The sequence below is a fragment of the Pongo pygmaeus genome, chromosome 15 (genome assembly GCF_028885625.2).
Source record: "Pongo pygmaeus isolate AG05252 chromosome 15, NHGRI_mPonPyg2-v2.0_pri, whole genome shotgun sequence".
NCBI classification, from domain to species: domain Eukaryota; kingdom Metazoa; phylum Chordata; class Mammalia; order Primates; family Hominidae; genus Pongo; species Pongo pygmaeus.
Genome location: NC_072388.2, coordinates 75,781,824 through 75,798,562, shown reverse-complemented (window position 1 = coordinate 75,798,562; position 16,739 = coordinate 75,781,824). Strand labels below are relative to the sequence as shown.

General features: G+C 50.7%; 1 protein-coding gene across 14 annotated transcripts in view; it reads right to left on the bottom strand.

Moving 5' to 3' along the window:
- Nucleotides 1–3,082: 3,082 nt before the first annotated feature.
- The window catches only part of LRRC74A (leucine rich repeat containing 74A), a 43,856-nt gene continuing 30,199 nt past the window's right edge, over nt 3,083–16,739 (bottom strand). For 7 of the 14 annotated variants that reach the window (XM_054448079.2, XM_054448084.2, XM_054448073.2 and 4 more), the window contains 5 exons: nt 15,829–15,924; nt 12,481–12,627; nt 7,309–7,416; nt 5,880–5,962; nt 3,083–3,260 (listed from right to left, as the gene is read on the bottom strand). In XM_054448079.2, coding sequence (XP_054304054.1) covers nt 3,236–3,260; nt 5,880–5,962; nt 7,309–7,416; nt 12,481–12,627; nt 15,829–15,924 — 459 coding nt within the window. In that variant the 3' untranslated portion in view covers nt 3,083–3,235. Of the gene's footprint in view, nt 3,261–5,821; nt 5,963–7,308; nt 7,417–10,791; nt 12,628–15,828; nt 15,925–16,739 lie in introns of those variants that run through there. The other 7 variants (XM_054448074.2, XM_054448081.2, XM_054448075.2 and 4 more) reach the window with 4 other exon arrangements.

The following is a 16,739-nucleotide window of genomic DNA, read 5'->3' as shown; positions in this document are numbered from 1 at the left end:
GGCCCCTCTACCTCTGCCTCGATCTCCATGGGAACGCTACAGCTGCTGCTGGGGTCCTCCTGCCTGCCAGCCTCCTGACCTGCCAAACTGACAAAGCCATTGTGCAGTCCTGCCCTCATGGAGCAGGACTCCTCTCTGCGGTCTGCCCAGCTCCGGGGCGGGCTGACTGGAGAGGAGGAATAAATATTCATGGAGCTCTTCCTGGGTGCCTGATTTTCTTCCTCACAACAAGGGTGCAAGGTGGTCACAATGAGGACGTGGAGCCTTGGAGAGGTCTGCCCAGGGGTTGGGCTGCTGGGCCTTTCGAGGCTCAGATTCCAAGTTGGCGTTCCTCAGGGGCAGAAGTTTGGGAGATCAGAGAAACTTGCTAAGACCCCAAGTTTAGGAGAAGGCAAAGCACAATTCTCCCGATGATTTTTGGAGCTGACCTGACACCTAGCGGCCACAAGTGGGAATTACTTCACCTTTGGAGGCTCCCAGGGCCGCTGAGGCAGCTGGGCTTGGCCACCCATCTCTTACTTGAGTTGTCAAGGGGTGGCCTGGAGAGTTAGGGTGGGGGGTGGGGCAGATTTTACCTTCTCTGTAATCTCCATCATTTCGCCAAAGCCACCCAAACAAAAATAAGATTTGATAAGAACAACTGCTGCCTTTTCCATTTTATGCAAAAGATGAGAACAAAATTATCTTGAAAAAATGTGTTTTTATTGATCCATAAGCATTACAAATTTATAACTTGTCCATCACACATTTTGCTACTTCATAGCCTCTCCTTCTTGCCCACACATAACCCTCAGGGTTCCACCTGGGCACTCTGTTACAGGCAGGGAACTTGGAGAATTTTATGGATTATAACAGATTTAAAAGACATGATCCTATCCGGGCACGGTAGCTCACGCCTGTAATCCCAGCACTTTGGGAGGCTGAGGCAGACAGATCACTTGAGGCCAGGAGTTCAAGACCAACCTGGCCAACATGGGGAAACCCTGTCTCCACTAAAAATACAAAAAATTAGCTGCTCATGGTGGTGCAAGCCTGTAATCCCAGCTACTCGGGATGATGAGGCATGAGAATTGCTTGAATCTGGAAGGCAGAGATTGCAGTTAGCTGTGTTCAAGCCACTGCACTCCAGCCTGGGTGACAGAGTGAGACTCTTTATCAAAAAAAAAAAAGACATGATCCCAGACGACAAGGACTTCACTTTATTTGGGGAGATAGAGCAGACGTCTACAGAGCACCTGATGTTATGGTAGATGTTTCAGCCCATAGACTCCTTATTGCATTTAATTTTCTTTTCTTTGTTTTTTTTTTTTTTTTTGAGATGGAGTTTTGCTCTTGTCACCCAGGCTGGAGTGCAATGGTGTGATCTCAGCTCACTGCAACCTCTGCCTCCCAGGTTCAAGTGATTCTCCTGCCTCAGCCTCGAGTAGATGAGATTACAGGCACCTGCCACCATGCCTGGCTAATTTTTGTATTTTTAGTAGAGATGGGGTTTCACCATGTTGGCCAGGCTGGTCTCGAACTCCTGACCTGAGGTGATCAGCCTGCCTCGGCCTCCCAAAGTGCTGGATTACAGGCATGAGCCACTGCGCCTGGCCTTTGCGTTTCTTTATATTCCTTTCATCATCCTCATTTTGACTCTGAGCCCCTAATCCACCCAGTTGATGGAAATTCCATTTCAGGAACATGCTCAGGGTGGTGCCACTGAGCCTCTGTGGTACCCACTTGTCCGGAGAGGCCCCCTACCTATTGGTCACCAGTCCGCACTGATTATTGCTGGGGGTCATTGGTCCCAGCCCAGGGGGTCCCTGCAGAGCTGCTGCTCTGATGCCCTCATGCTATGTTTGGGGCAGGGGAGCTCTGCCAGGCTGGGAGCCCAGACCAAGAGTCAGCCTCCAGGGCACAGCTCAGCTACTTGTTCTGAGGTCCTGCTGGACTTGAAGGCCTCCCTCTCCTCCCGGAAGTGCTGGGGAAGCTCCTCTGAGGGCTGCTGTGACCCACCCTTCTCACTCTTCTCCTCAGTTCTGTTTTCCCCAGTGAGCTTAGGCTGGGGGAAATGTGCACTAGGGAGAGATGAGTCTTGCCAGAAACTTCTATGCTGGCCCTAAACCTCACAAAGGCTAAGATTTTAATAAGGAAGAGAAAGGGGAGGGAATACGGCACATGAGTGGGGACATAAATTATTTCCAGTAATGATTCCGCTGCATGTGCAGAGGGGTCTTGGTGTTCACCTCCACCCTTGGTGAAGCCAAGTGAAACACAAGGGATAGTGACTTGGTTCCTAGACCCTTCGCTGGTGCGCCAAAGCGTGGGTTACCGAATATCAGCCTTCCCTCGCCCCCTAAACTTTACCAACTTTCCACCACTTACCCCGAACAATCACCAGGTGAATGTGCTCGTTCATTTCACAGGTGTTTATTGAGCATTTGCTATGTGCCAAGCACTACATGGGGTTGCAGAGGCGCACAAGAAAGTTCCTGCCTTGCTAATCTACAATGGTGTCCGGTAAGATCAATCAAAACCCCCGAAGGTGCCTGTTCCACCCACTTAATCAGTGAATGCTGTTCTTGGCTATTCCTTTTCTTCCTTTGCTAAGCTCTTCCTGTCTCCCCAGTTTCTCAAGGAATTTAAAGGTGAAATGCAGAATGATAGACTCCTAGAAAGGACTGGGAAGGCTTTATTTCAGCTGCTCCATTTTCAAGGGGAGCCACTGGGGCTCCAAGGTCATGTGGCCAGGATGAGATGCCCGCTCTCTTGGTCTCCTGTCCTGGCTCCCTCCTTGTGACCCCACAGCATTTGTTTGCTTCTTAAAGGCCCCTGCCCTCATTCCCTCAGCATCTGTTCCCCCTGCCACTGCCTCCCACCAAGGAAGTCTCCGCTGGACTCAGGTTCTAATCACTAGGATGACTGCCCTCGTGCTCTGACCTGCTCTCTGAGGCTCTTTCCCTGCTGCCTAGCAACCCCATCACGTTCCCAATTTGTCTGTGCAGCTCTTAATGAGGCTGCATTGACATGTCCCCTGGTGGTCACTGAAAGCAGAAGGTGGCCCCCCTGGTGACGGGCACACCACCAGCAGCCCAAGACGCCCAGAACCAAGCCAGACTTTATTTGCTTGTGCCCAGCCCCTGCCACGGCATCTATCCATCGAGATTTCAGCCACCTCTTGCTCTCCTCCCTGCCACTATCCGACTTGCGAGGACTCCTCTCGCCGAGACTTCTTTCTAGACCAGACTTGTTGCTATGGCTTCATTGTGTTCAAGAAACTGGTACGAAAGGTAAGGGAAAGATGCTGAGCACCCGTACAGCCTCATGGCTGATGGGTGAGAACATTAAGACAGGCTTAAATCCAAAGGAGACCATTTGTAAACCCATCTCTGGCCTTAGAGGTCATGCTGTTAACCATTATATCTCCCCCACTACACATGTGTGCATGTGTGTGCACACGCACACACACACTTATGATAAGTATGTGGGAAAGGCATGCACATGTGCACCTAAGGTCATTTGCAAGAGCCCTTTGGGGAGGCAGAGTGAACTATGGAGGGAGATAAAAACGGACCTTCACTTTTTTTCCTTGTTATACTTCTGTGGGTTTAGACTCTTTTTTTGTTTTGAGATGGAGTCTTACTCTGTCACCCAGGCTGTAGTGCAATGGCACGATCTCAGTTCACTGCAACCTCTGCCTTCCAGGTTCAAGCAATTCTCCTGCCTCAGCCTCCCAAGTAGCTGGGATTACAGGCGCCTGCCACCACACCCGGCTAATTTTTGCTAATTTTTGTATTTTTAGTAGAGGTGGGGTTTCACCATCTTGGCCAGGCTGGTCTTGAACTCCTGACCTCATGCTCCACCAGCCTTGGCCTCCCAAAGTGCTGGGATTACAGGCGTGAGCCACCACGCCCAGCCGGATTTAGAATTTTTACAATGAGATATTATTTGTAACATAAAACAAAAATGAAAAGGATCATGCAACAATAAAAATTAAAACTCTGCTCTTCAGTCACAGCTGATAAAGTGGCAGTGTGTGATCTGAAAGGCAATTTGAAGTGGCCCCAAGGGCTCCCTGCTCAGGTGCTGAGACTCAGGGACCCAGACCCCAGTTCTGTCTCTCGATGGCCATGTGACCTTGCCTGCAAACCTGGGGACTTTGCTGGACATGGAACCTGGTCTGGAGCCTCTGAGATGGGCACTTGCCAGCAGCTTCCCCAGGAACAAGAGGTGCCACTTTAGGTAGGGGGCAGGCGAGGAGGCACGGGACAGGCCGCTGAGCAGCACACGAGTGGGAGGCCCGGTGGTAGCAGGGCGGGCCTGAGCCACCTTTGGGGCCCTCTTGCTGGATGCCAGTGTCACTACCGGGTGATGCCCCCTGTGCCAGCCGCTGTGTGCATTTCCCCCACTCACTCCTTACAGCCCCCTCCCAGGTGCCACAGTTATCTCCCCATTTTAAAGGGAGAGGAGATCCACGCACAGCCGCAGCCTTGTTCCACAGAGCAGGGCTTGCAGCTGGGTCTGGCTGCCTTTCTTGTCTGTGTCGCGGTTTCTCCACATGGACGATGCTTTTCATGGAGCAAAGGAAAGAGGTACTGGGAGAAGGCTCGTGGGGCAGGGCCGGATGGGAGGCCTTGTTCCACAGAAGCTCTTAAGAACACAGGCCAGCCACAGGGCCACTGAGATAGATGGGAGCCCAGCTGCAGACCCAGGCTTGGCAGGGGCAACTGTGTCCTGCGCCTGGGCTGGGAGGTCTAGCGCAGTGAGAGACAGAACAGGTGTGGACCCCTCAGGCCTGGAGTCTCGGCCAGAGTTGCCCTTCCCAGCTGCGAGAACTTGGCTGCTTTTCTTTTCTTTTCTTTTGTTTTTGAGACAGGGTCTCACTTTGTCGTCCAGGCTGAAGTGCAGTGATGCAATCTTGGCTCGCTGTAGCCTCTGCCTCCTGAGCTCAAGTAATGCCCCCACTTCAGCCTCCCAAGTAGCTGGGACTTCAGGCATGCACTGCCATGTTCAGCTAATGTGTTTTTTGTTTTTTAGTAGAGATGGGGGTCTCGCTATCTTGCCCAGGCTTGTCTCGACCTCCTGGGCTCAAGTGATCCTCCTGTTTCAGCCTCCCAACGTGCTGGGATTATAGGCATGGGCTACTGCGCCTGGTGAACTTGGCTTCTTTGCTGCACTTCTCTAGAGCTCTGTTTCATCACTTGCTAAGTGGGGTGATGGCAGCATTGCCATGGGGCACCAGGGGGCTGCAGAGCATGCCTGTTGGGCAAGTGGAGAGGACATGCATGTGGTGGGGACTCATTATGGGTTGCTTACTGGCATCACCATCATCATGGACCGGTCCTCTCCCTTCAAGGAGTTCAGTCTAAGATACAGCATCCCTCACTCGCCAAGCCATGGCAGAGTGGCGGGACCTGTAGTCCCTAACACATCGTTAGCATTTGGTGCTTGTGTGCCTCCGCCCTCTGTCTAGGTCTCTGTCTCGCCAGACTTGGCTGAAACATTGCCGCCTACCGCCTGAGCGACACTTCCTCTTTGGGATGCAGGGGCGCCTGGTACACACCCCTATGGCTCCTCTCACCTCACCAGGGCCTAAAGATCTGCTCCCTTGCCTGCCCTCCTCCTGGGCTGTGAATGTGGGCTCCGGCTCCTCCCGCTGGCATCCCCAGCATCCAGCCCAGCAGCCAGCAGCCCTGATTGGGCTCAAGTTTCGCTAAACAAGTGAACTGGGGATGAGAATGGGGGGAGACAGCGGGGCCCAGCCTTGGCATGCAGGGAATAGGCAGGTGGGTGAAGCCCCAAGTAATAAAGTGTAGACAGGAAAGCCGGAGGAGCTCACATCAGCCCAGCCAGGGCCTCTTGCAGAGAACGGGGAGCGTCGTGGGGCCTGGGCTGACCTGAAGTTCACCATGCCTGTCTTCTCATCGAGCTTCTTTATCACCTCCCTGACCTGGTACTGGTTCAGAGGGACCTTGTTTTGCTGAGGAGGTGGATGGAACACGTGCAGTTCATAGAACTCTGTTCACCCCTCCCTAGGCACCCCCCCCACACACACCACCCCCCCCCACACTACCCCCCCCACACCCAACACACCCCCCCACCACACACACTACCACACACACACGCCACACACCCCCGCCACACACACTACCACACACACACACACACCCCCCACCCCCCCAACACACACACACACACCACACACACACACCCCACACACACCCCAACACACACACCCCCACCACACACACTACCACACATACACACACACCCCACCCCCCAACACACACACACACCCCACACACACACACCCCACACACCCCAACACACACACTACCACACACACACAGCCCCACACACCCCCCAACACACACACACACACCCCCACACACACACCCCACACACCCTACCACACACACACACCCCATCCCCCAACACACACACACACTCCCACACACACTACCACACGCACCCCACACAATGCCTCACTCCTCCTGGGATCTTGGAGGGCAACTGATTGAGAGCTCAGGGGAAACTGATTCCACAGCATGGAGGGGCTGGAAAAAGCTCCCTGCCCATGGGTCATTGTCCAGACTCCAAAGGGCCTCCCCTTTCTGGGGGCAATAAGGGAGGAGGAGATCAGAGTCAGGTGGAGCGAGTGACCGGGGGAGGGAACAGGACTCTCCTTTGCATCCTGTGAAGTTCATTCTGACTTCCCGCTGCTGAGTCCTGGCCAGCCTGTTCACCCCCGGCCTGGGCACCGGGCACCGGGCACCGGGCACCAACTGCCTTATCCGTCCCTGCCTGGGCCCCGGGAACTTCTCCTCTGGAGTCCTATTCCTGCAGGGCCCAGGTCTCTCCTGGGATGCTCCGATGATAGACCCCTTCAAGTATGCGTTACAGGGGGCTTTCAGTACCTTTATTACATGGGGAGTGAGAGGAATGTGAGATTTCAGGAAAATGATATGGCCCAAGGTGGAAATGTTGGGACTTTGGGATGTGGTGTCCTCTCTCACGCCCTTTGTTATCTGCCCAGTAGTGAAATGCAATGGGGAGAAGAACCTCGAGATAGAACATGTGTCTCTGGGTGGCATCTCGGGTCACCGGTGGCATCAAGCCACAGCACAGGAATGACTTCAGCAGGGGTAGAGGGAGGTCTTAGGTTCCCCTCTGGGTCTAGACAAATGAGGGGAGTGTCCCATAGCCTGTCCCAGGAAGCTCTAGGAAGTGCTCACAAGCTCTTTTGCTCCTTCTCCTCCTTTCCCCTCTCTCTGACACACAAACTCACACTCACACGCAGCCTGTTGCCACTAGGACCCAGCACACCTCTATCATCACTTTCTGGAACTCATCCACAGACATCTTCATTGTCCCAGTAGGGTTCAGGCTCTTGAAGAAGTCCACGACTGTGATTTTGTGCTGGTCTGCATAGCTCTGAGAGAAGCAGGAGAGACCAGGAGCAAACACTTGGTCTTCTAACAATGATCCCAGGTCCCCCTTCCCTCCCACAAAAGGGCGGCCCATGCTTCCAGGCCTAGCAAGTTTGAGAAGGGCAGAAGGCCAAGGTGAGGAGCCTGTGTCTCCCGGGTGTTGGGCGTCCCCTAAGACCAAGAGCCGAGTGCAGACCCACCAGGCCTGGCAAAGGTGCATGCCAGGATGGTTCCTGTGTGCTCGCCATGCTTCTAGGAGCCCCTTGGCTCCGCACAGACACTCCCTCCATTCCAAAGGTGGAAGGACGAAGTCAAGGCTGTTCAGGCGCTGCAGTGCCAAGGGGATGGGACAGTGATCATTATCTACATACGCAATCTGTTAACACTGGTATAGATGGTGTGCTGTGGATGGTGGGCGGATGTTCAGAAATCAAAAGATTAAATCACAGCTGTATAGTGTGATGGTCTGGCTCTGTGAATTCCTAGGATTCTCACAGTTTCACGTCAATGCTCATATGGAAACATACTTTGTTAGAATATTTTTAAAAGGATATTTCATTTTTTTCATTTAAAAAATATAGCCATCCCTTGATATCTGCAAGGGATTGGTTCCAGGACCCCCTCAGATACCAAAATCCACCAATATGAAAAGGCAGGCCCTCCATATCCGTGGGTTCCTCATTCCTCAAATACTTTATTTTGGATCCAGATTTGCATATGCAGAACCCACAGGTATGAAGGGCTGACTGTATTTATTGAAAAAAATCCAAATGCATAAAAGTGGATGAAATGGCACAGTTCAAACCCGTGTTGTTCAAGGATCAACTGTATTATTACTCACATTGCAAGGCAATGTTAGATTAGCAGAAGAAAATTTTAAAAATCACCCGTAAATCCAATACGACCACACAGAGGTAACATCTTGGTGTGGACCCTTTTATCTTTTTAACTATCTATCTGACATCAATCTGTCTAACTTCTATCTATCTGTATAACATTATCTATCTATCTAATCTCTCATCTTTCTACTAAACCTACTGTTTTACAGAACCCACTGTTCACATATGAACACCTTTTCAATGTCATTATAATATTCTTTTCCTCTCTTTTTTTTTTTTTTTTTGAAACAGAGTCTCGCTCTGTTGCCCAGGCTGGAGTGCAGTGGCACAATCTCGGCTCACTGCAACATCTGCCTCCCAGGTTCAAGCAATTGTCCTGCCTCAGCCTCCCGGGTAGCTGGGATTACAGGCATGCGCCACCATGCACAGCCTATTTTTATATTTTTAGTAGAGATGGGGTTTCACCATGTCGGTCAGGCTGGTCTTGAACTTCTGACCTCAAGTGATCCTCCCACCCCGGCCTCCCAAAGTGCTGGGATGACAGGCATGAGCTACTGCATCTGGCCTTATGATATTACAATATTCTTTTGGGTCCTTTTTAAGTATTTTTTTTCTCTTCCCTCCCGCTACCCCTCTTCCCCCGCCACCCCCCTTTCCTCTCACTCTCAGAAACTCCCAGACAGCATCCTGCTGTATCGATAGCTATTTCTGGCAACGTCCTGCTCACGAAGCATTTCCTCAGGGTTCAGCCCTGGGGCCCTTGCTCTTTGTTCCCCACACTTCCCTTTCTGGAGTACACGGCCTCCCACCCTTCCGGAGTGCCTCCCAAAGCTACATTTCCAGTTCTCCAACCTCCACAGCTGCTGGACACCCCACCAGCACTTCAATCAACACATCCAAAGTGCACCTCGTGCCCTGAAGCAGCACACTGTGGCTGAGCGCTATGGCAGATGCCATGGGTGAGCCCTCAACACCCACTGCTGTTTCTTCACAGCAGGCTTCTCATCCCTGCAGAGGCTGGAAAGCTGAAAGCGACATTCCACAAGTCCCCTTGCAGCTGGGGGTCAGAATGGATGGCCTTTGCCAAGCACCTGCCTGAGATGTAAATGTGAAGCTTGTGTCTGATTTGAGAGAGGCAGGTGGTGGGCAGCGGCTGTGGTTGCTTCCTGACTGAGCGGGGCATTCCGCAATCATGCAGCTTCTTGATTGTAGCAGAAGCAGCAACCCTCTTGGCAACTCAGTTGGGGTGCTTTGAGAGCCATTTCTGGAATCTAACAAGAGTCTGTTTGTTCAGCCCTCCTGACATTTCTTTGATCTCTCTCCTGTAGTAAACCCCCGTGTGCTTAACCTAGTTGGAGTAAATTTTGTGGCCAGCAACTAAGAACCTTGCCCAGCTACTTTGGTAGGTGCTACTACTAAGACCCCACACAGCCCTGCCTTGAGGAGTTCACAGGGTTGCAATGCAAGGGTGAAGCCGAGGGCTTCGGGAACATGAAGGGCGTTTGCTCTTGACCAGGGAATCCAAGAAGTGTTTCCCCAGGAAGTGACAATGTGTAGAGACCTGAGAACAGGTAGGAATGAGTGACACACAGAGGTCAAGAAGAAAAGTGTTCCAGGTGGAAGGACCTGCCCTGACCGTACAAAGGCCTGCAGTGAAGGGAGAGCTGATGCAAAGAGGAGCTGGGAGCAATCCAGTGGGGCTAGAACGTGGAGAGACAGGAAGGGCCAGGTGGCAGGCACTTTCCCCATCTGCACTTCTCTGCCTCTGGCAATCTTTCCTTCAGTCCCTTGGCCTTGAAATTTTGGGTTATCTCTGGGTTTCTCTTATCATCACAGGCCTTCCTATCCCAACACACACACACACACACACACACACACACACACTCACATGCATGCATTACACACCCCCACATACCCAACCATTCGCCAAGTCCTGGAGATGCTTCCATAATGATAGCTCTTCCATCTGCCCTTCAATTCCATTGTTATTCTCAGCCAAGCCATCATTCCACATCTAGAGTGCTACAACAGTGTGTTTATTTGGTTTCCTACTCTTTCTTCTTACTCTCTTCAATTCACTCCCCACTGCCAGAACTCCTCAATCCTGCTGGATTCGCATCACATCCACTGCCCAACAGCTCTCACTGGCCCCCTGTTCCCGATGGAATCAAACTCAAACTCAGAGCCTAAAATCCGAGGGCTGCCACTTGCAGCCCAGCCTCCCTCGCCAGCTTTGCCTCTTGGGCTCCTCTATGAACCTGGAGTCATGTGTTAGTGTCCCCTGAACATGCTGCGTGCGGTTCCACCTCGGCACCTTTGCTGGTGGGAGCCTCTCGCCGGAACATCCTCCCACCCTCTGTAGCTCACCTCAGTCTTTGACATTCTTCAAGGCCCTTTACCCACTCCCATCTCTTCCAAGAAGTCATACTTTTCTGGTTGCCGAATCCTACGTTGATCTCTTATTTGGATTCCGACTACATTTTCTGCCTCTGTCACTTATTTATTATTTATCACATGACACTTTTTTTTTTTTTGAAACAGAGTCTCGCTCTGTTGCCCAGGCTGGAGTGCAGTGGCATAATCTCAGCTCGCTGCAGCCTCCGCCTCCTGGGTTGAAGCGATTCTTGTGCCTCAGCTTCCCAAGTAGCTGGGATTATAGGCACCTGCCACCATGCCCGGCTAATTTTTGTATTTTTAGTAGAGATGGGGTTTCGCCATGTTGGCCAGGCTGGTGTCAAACTCCCGACCTCAAGTAATCCGCCGGCTTTGGCCTCCCAAAGCACTGGGATTACAGGCATGAGCCACCGCGCCCGGCCATATGAAACTTTCTATGGTCTGTGGGTCATCACTGTAGCCATCCCATCTTTCCAACGAGATTGTTGGTCCCCTGAGGGGAAGGGCTATGTTTGACTCTGCATGTCTTGTTTGGTCTCCAAGATTCTTTTTCTGTGCGTCTTTAAAACAGGAGGTGGGGTCCCCATTTTGCATCAGACAGCTCCATTCCTGTTCACTGGAGCATCCTGCTCCCCTTGCAAAACAGGTTTGCCTTGGTTCCATCTGAAGTCACCTTACTTGTACAAATACTTGATACCATTTTGCCTTCTAGAATTTTTCACATAACAATTTTCATGTGGGAGCTCTTTTATTTAATTCTGGAAACTGAGGCACAGAGCAGACCCATCGGGGGCAGGAAGCAGCCCAGGGACACACCCTGCAGAACGTGCATTGGCAGAGCAGCATCCCCACGCCTGCTCCCCAGATAGTAACCGCTCTGCAGCAAGCAGCAGGCTCCTCGCCCCCACTGCAGGGTGAGAGGCCCACCATGGAAACACCAAAGCAGGGTCTGAGCACTGTTCTGCAAGACAATGGGACTAGAGGAGCAATAACATCCCTTTCGGCGCTAATATTCTCTGATTTTGTATTTCCACTGTTACATCTGCCTCCTGTGATTGCCAGAGCTAATCTAAGAAAAGATGAATTGGGGGCAAGTTATCATAGAAACAAAGGACTCGAGTGTCTCTCTTTGGCTGAAGCCGCCAAATAGCTGTCCTGACCACAGGGATGTCTTGACATCCTTACCAGCTGTTGGAAAGAACAGCTTTACCTCTGCCTCCTGTGATTGCCAGAGATAATCTAAGAAAACATGAGTTGGGGGCAAGTTACCATTAGAAACAAAGGACTGAAGTGTCTCTCTTTGGCTGAAGCTGCCAAATAGCCATCCTGACCACAGGGATGTCTTGATATCCTTACCAGCAGTTGGAAAGAAACTATGTCTATAATAAGCAGGTGCTTGTTCTATACCAGGCATCCTTTTAAGCACTTCATGCATTTTATATAATTTGATTTTCCAAGCAATCCTACTGGGTGGCTACTGTTGTGTCCATTCTGCAGGTGAAGAGACTGTGACCCAGAGAGCTTTAGTAACTTGCCCTTGGTCATACGCTAGCAGGTGGAGGAGCCCGGGTGGGAGAATCCATTCTGTCCACCCGCCCCTTTCAGCTAGATCTCAACTCTTCCATTCCTCTGGGGATCAGGAAGCACTGCTGAGGGATCCAGTAGCCACAGAGAATATTCATTCCATGTCTGCAGTCCAAGGGACTGAGACATTCCTTATCAGAGAGGGCTGTACAGACACTGTGGGGAAGGAAAAGTCTGGAAACTGATTTGGAGCCATTGGCCAGCTTTCCCCAGGGCTCCCTAGAGGCCCTGAGAGGAAGGCAGGAGCTCACCTGGATCAGTTTCATGGGGTTTGTCAACAAGAAGATGGTTTTCTTGGCAGAGAGGCCTTGTACTGCCTTGAACACCACGTCCAGCTGCGGGTGAACGGCATACACTCCGTCCAACGTTTTCATGAACTGCTCGGACACCAGCACATTCTATGGCAGGGAGAGAGGGGACCCATGATGATGAGGGCACTGCCATCGTGCCTGCCCAACCAGGGCACCCTACCCCTTCCACCCAAGCCAAAGTCAGGAAGTTTTGTCTATTCCAGTTTGTTCTCAGTGCTGCTCCTGGACTGCGATAGTTCGGGTATTTTAAAACTTGTAAATTGACTTGTAAGTTTCCTGTGTAATTTTGATGGGATGTTTTTGTTGAGTGCTGGTGGCTTGTCATCTGCTGCCAGCTCAGCTCTGCTCTCAGATGGCGTCTGCATCTGACAGATGAGATACAGCTTTGGAGTGGCAAGATGGTCCTTAAACAAAGCCCTGAAATGTCCATGTCTGCCTGAGTGTTATTCTTTAGAGAAAGTGCCCTGGAAGAGGATCCCTGATTCCAATAAGTGACCAGGGACGAACTGGAAACTTCCCCTTCTGGAAGTGCCCTCAGAGCTGGTTTGTAGGACATGGGAGAAAATGTGTCCTGTGAAATAGTGTTTAATCAAACCCGGGCTCCACCAGTTTGGTCAGCCTGCTTCATTCCTCAGATGTGGCTCGGAGTACATTTTGCCCTTTCAAAGAATTAAACCCCTGCTTAAGGGCAAGGCTTTGTAGAGATTCTAGAGAAAAGTTCTAGGAGCATCTACAAAAGAGGAATTTCTATACTGTTCAGAGTTATGGCGGCATTGTTGACAAAAGGGAAGGAGAAGGCTAATTCAGGCCGGGCGTGATGTCTCAAGCCTGTAATCCCAGCACTTTGGGAGGCTGAGGTGGGTGGATCACTTGAGGTCAGGAATTCAAGACCAGCCTGGCCAACATGGTGAAACTCCGTCTCTACTAAAAATACAAAAAAATTAGCCAGGTGTGGTGGTGGGCGCCTGTAATCCCAGCTACTCGGGACACTGAGGCAGGGGAATCGCTTGAACCCGGGAGGTAGAGGTTGCAGTGAGCCAAGATTGTGCCACTGCACTCCAGCCTGGGTGACAGAGCGAGACTCCATCCCCCCCCCCGCAAAAAAAGGCTAATTCAGACCTATTTGTTCTGGTAGGCTTGTTAAGTGCCAATGTGGTCACAACTTACGGGTTTATGGGCCATCTAGGGCCTAAACAGCACCATTTCTTTTTTTTTTTTTTGAGACGGAGTTTCACTCTTGTTGCCCAGGCTGGTGTGCAATGGTGCAATCTTGGCTCATCACAACCTCTGCCTCCCGGGTTCAAGTGATTCTCCTGCTTCAGCCTCCCAAGTAGCTGTGATTACAGGCATGCGCCACCATGGCTGGATAATTTTGTATTTTTAGTAGAGACAGGGTTTCTCCATGTTGGTCAGGCTGGTCTCGAACTCCTGACCTCAGGTGATCCGCCTGCCTCAACCTCCCAAACTGCTGGGATTACAGGCATGAGCCACCTTGCCTGGCCTAATAGCACCATTTCTAATGTTCTCTCAAACACACCAAGGCAGTGCCTGGGTCCATGCCTTCCAACTTGTACTGCCTGGGAGAGGAAAATACAGATGCCAACAAAATCTGAATCTGCAGTGGAGACTCAGGGGCGAAGGCAGCATCCTGGCCTGCAGATTCAGAACCGGAGCATGAGGATGGGGAAAGGCAGGAAGACCCAGGAAGCATAAGAAGGGCCTGGGGCAGGGAGGAGGGATGAGAGAACAAAGGGAAAGAAAAGCGGCTATGTTTGACAATGTCTCAAAACCTGTGGCAAGTAAAAACCCACATTGTATGAATTATTCAGTTCTAAGGAGCTTGGGTTTAAATATTCAAAATGCCATCACTGGAGGCCGAGTGCAGTGGCTCACACCTCTAATCCCAGCACTTTGGGAGGCTGAAGTGGGTGGATCACTTGAGGTCGGGAGTTCGAGACCAGCCTGGCCAAAATGGTGAAACCCCGTCTCTAGTAAAAATACAAAAAATTAGCCTGGCATGTTGGCACACACCTGTAGTCCCAGATACTCTGGAGGCTGAGGCACAGAACTGCTTGAACCCAGGAGGCGGAGGTGAGCCAAGATCACATCACTGCACTCCAGCCTGGGCAACAAAGTGAGACTCTCTGTTTCAGTTTACTTATATGTAAAATGGGAAAATGAGGAAAAGTACTTGTTATGGGTTGAATTTTGCCCCCTCCCAAAAAAAAGATGTTGGAGTTCTAACCCCTAGGACCCATGAATGTAAATTTGTTTGGAAACAGGGTCTTTGCAGATGGTGAAGTTAAAATGAGGTAATTAGGGTGGGTACTAATCTAATAAGACTGTGTTCTTATATAAAGGGGACAGTTGGATACAGAGACAGGGAGAATGCCATGTGAAGCAGAAGGTAGAGATGGGAGTGATGCTTCTACAAGCTAAGGGACACCAAAGCATGACAGGAACCACCAGAAGCCAGGGGAGAGGTCGAGAACAGATTCTCCCTCACAGCCCTAAGAAGGAATCAGGCCTGCTGACACCTTACTCTTGGACTTCCAGCCTCCAGAACTGTGAGACAATACATGTCTGTTGTTTAAGCCACCCAGTGTGTGGTACTTCACAGCAGCCTTAGGAAATTAATACAGTATTCTACCTACCTTTTAGAGTAGGATAAAAATGAGCTGGCATATATAAAATCACTTGGGGAAAAAAGAGTATAAAATGGTAGACAAGTATAGGCTATCATCAGATGCCACCTGTATGCTGATTCAGGCAAGAGTTCCCAGCAGGATCTGAAGTCACCTCCTGGGGCTTTCCTCCTTTATCAAGAGATTTTCACCCAGAAATACTGCTCTGAGTCTAACAGGCCAACTCATGAAATGAAAATAAAGTATGTGTTTTAATACCCAGATTCTACAAATTTTGTGATTCTGGAACCATCCTGGGACCCAGGGCCACTCATCAGCAAAGCTGATGTTAAAGAATTCTGTTTTGGAGTCCTCCTGCATTTCTTTTTGGCATTTTCTTGTCTCTACTCTCGGTTTTCATAGCCCTAGTTTATAGTATCTGGTAAATTATTTCTCACTATGATGTTACTGACTAAATAGCTACTCTTCCTAAAAGGATCCCTGGAGAAGGCAGAGTTGTAACAAAAGAAGTGACCCTTTCATGGAGCACTTGTGTGAGGGCCTGTGAGGGATAGAGCTGTTGGCTCCGGCCAACACAGAGTATAGAGTGGACAGGGTCACTGGCTTGCGCCCAGATGCAAGCAACTACCATTTGATCACTTACGGAAATATCAAGCTCTTCCATCCTGGATTTGGGGTTCCTCTTGATAGCCAGGATAAGTAAAATAGCCCCATCCATGTTTATGGGATTCAGGAAAAGCTATAGAGGGAGAATCAAGACAAGAGGAGGCTGAGATGGGAGGAGAGGCTGGCCCAGAGCACAGTTTCTACATCTCATCAAATCACAACCTCTGTCTCACACCCAGACTTCACTGTAAGTAATTATCTCCTTGTCCGTCTGTTTATCCATCTGTCTGCGTATCTCACTGCTCATCTATCCATCCATCCATTCATCCATCCATCTACCCACCCATTTATCCATCTCACTGCTCTCCCATCCATCCATCCATCTATCCACGCACCCACCATCTGTCCGTCTCACTGCTCATCCATCCAACCATCTATCCATCCATTCATCCACCTATATACTCATCCATCTCACTGCTCATCCATCCGCCTATCCATCCATCCATCCATCCAACCACCAACTTATCCATCTCACTGCTCTCCCCTCCATGCATCCATCCACCCACCCACCCATCTATCCATCTCACTGCTCATCCACCCAACCATCTATCTATCTATTCATTCACCTGTCCATCTCCTCATCCATCCACCTCTCATGCATCCATCCATCCATCCATCCATCCATCCATCCATCCATCCATCCACTCACTTATCCATCTCACTGCTCATCCATCCATCCACCCATGCATGTCCATTCAGCTGCTCATTTATCCAACCATCTCATCTACTCATCCATCCCCTGTCGTCCTTCCATCCAGCCAGCCAGCCAGCAATCTGTTCATCTCACCACTCATCCATCCATCCATCCATCCATCCACCCAGCACATATTAATTAGAGGCTTGCCATATGCCAGCTACTGGACTAAGCACTGAGGGACACACAGGCAG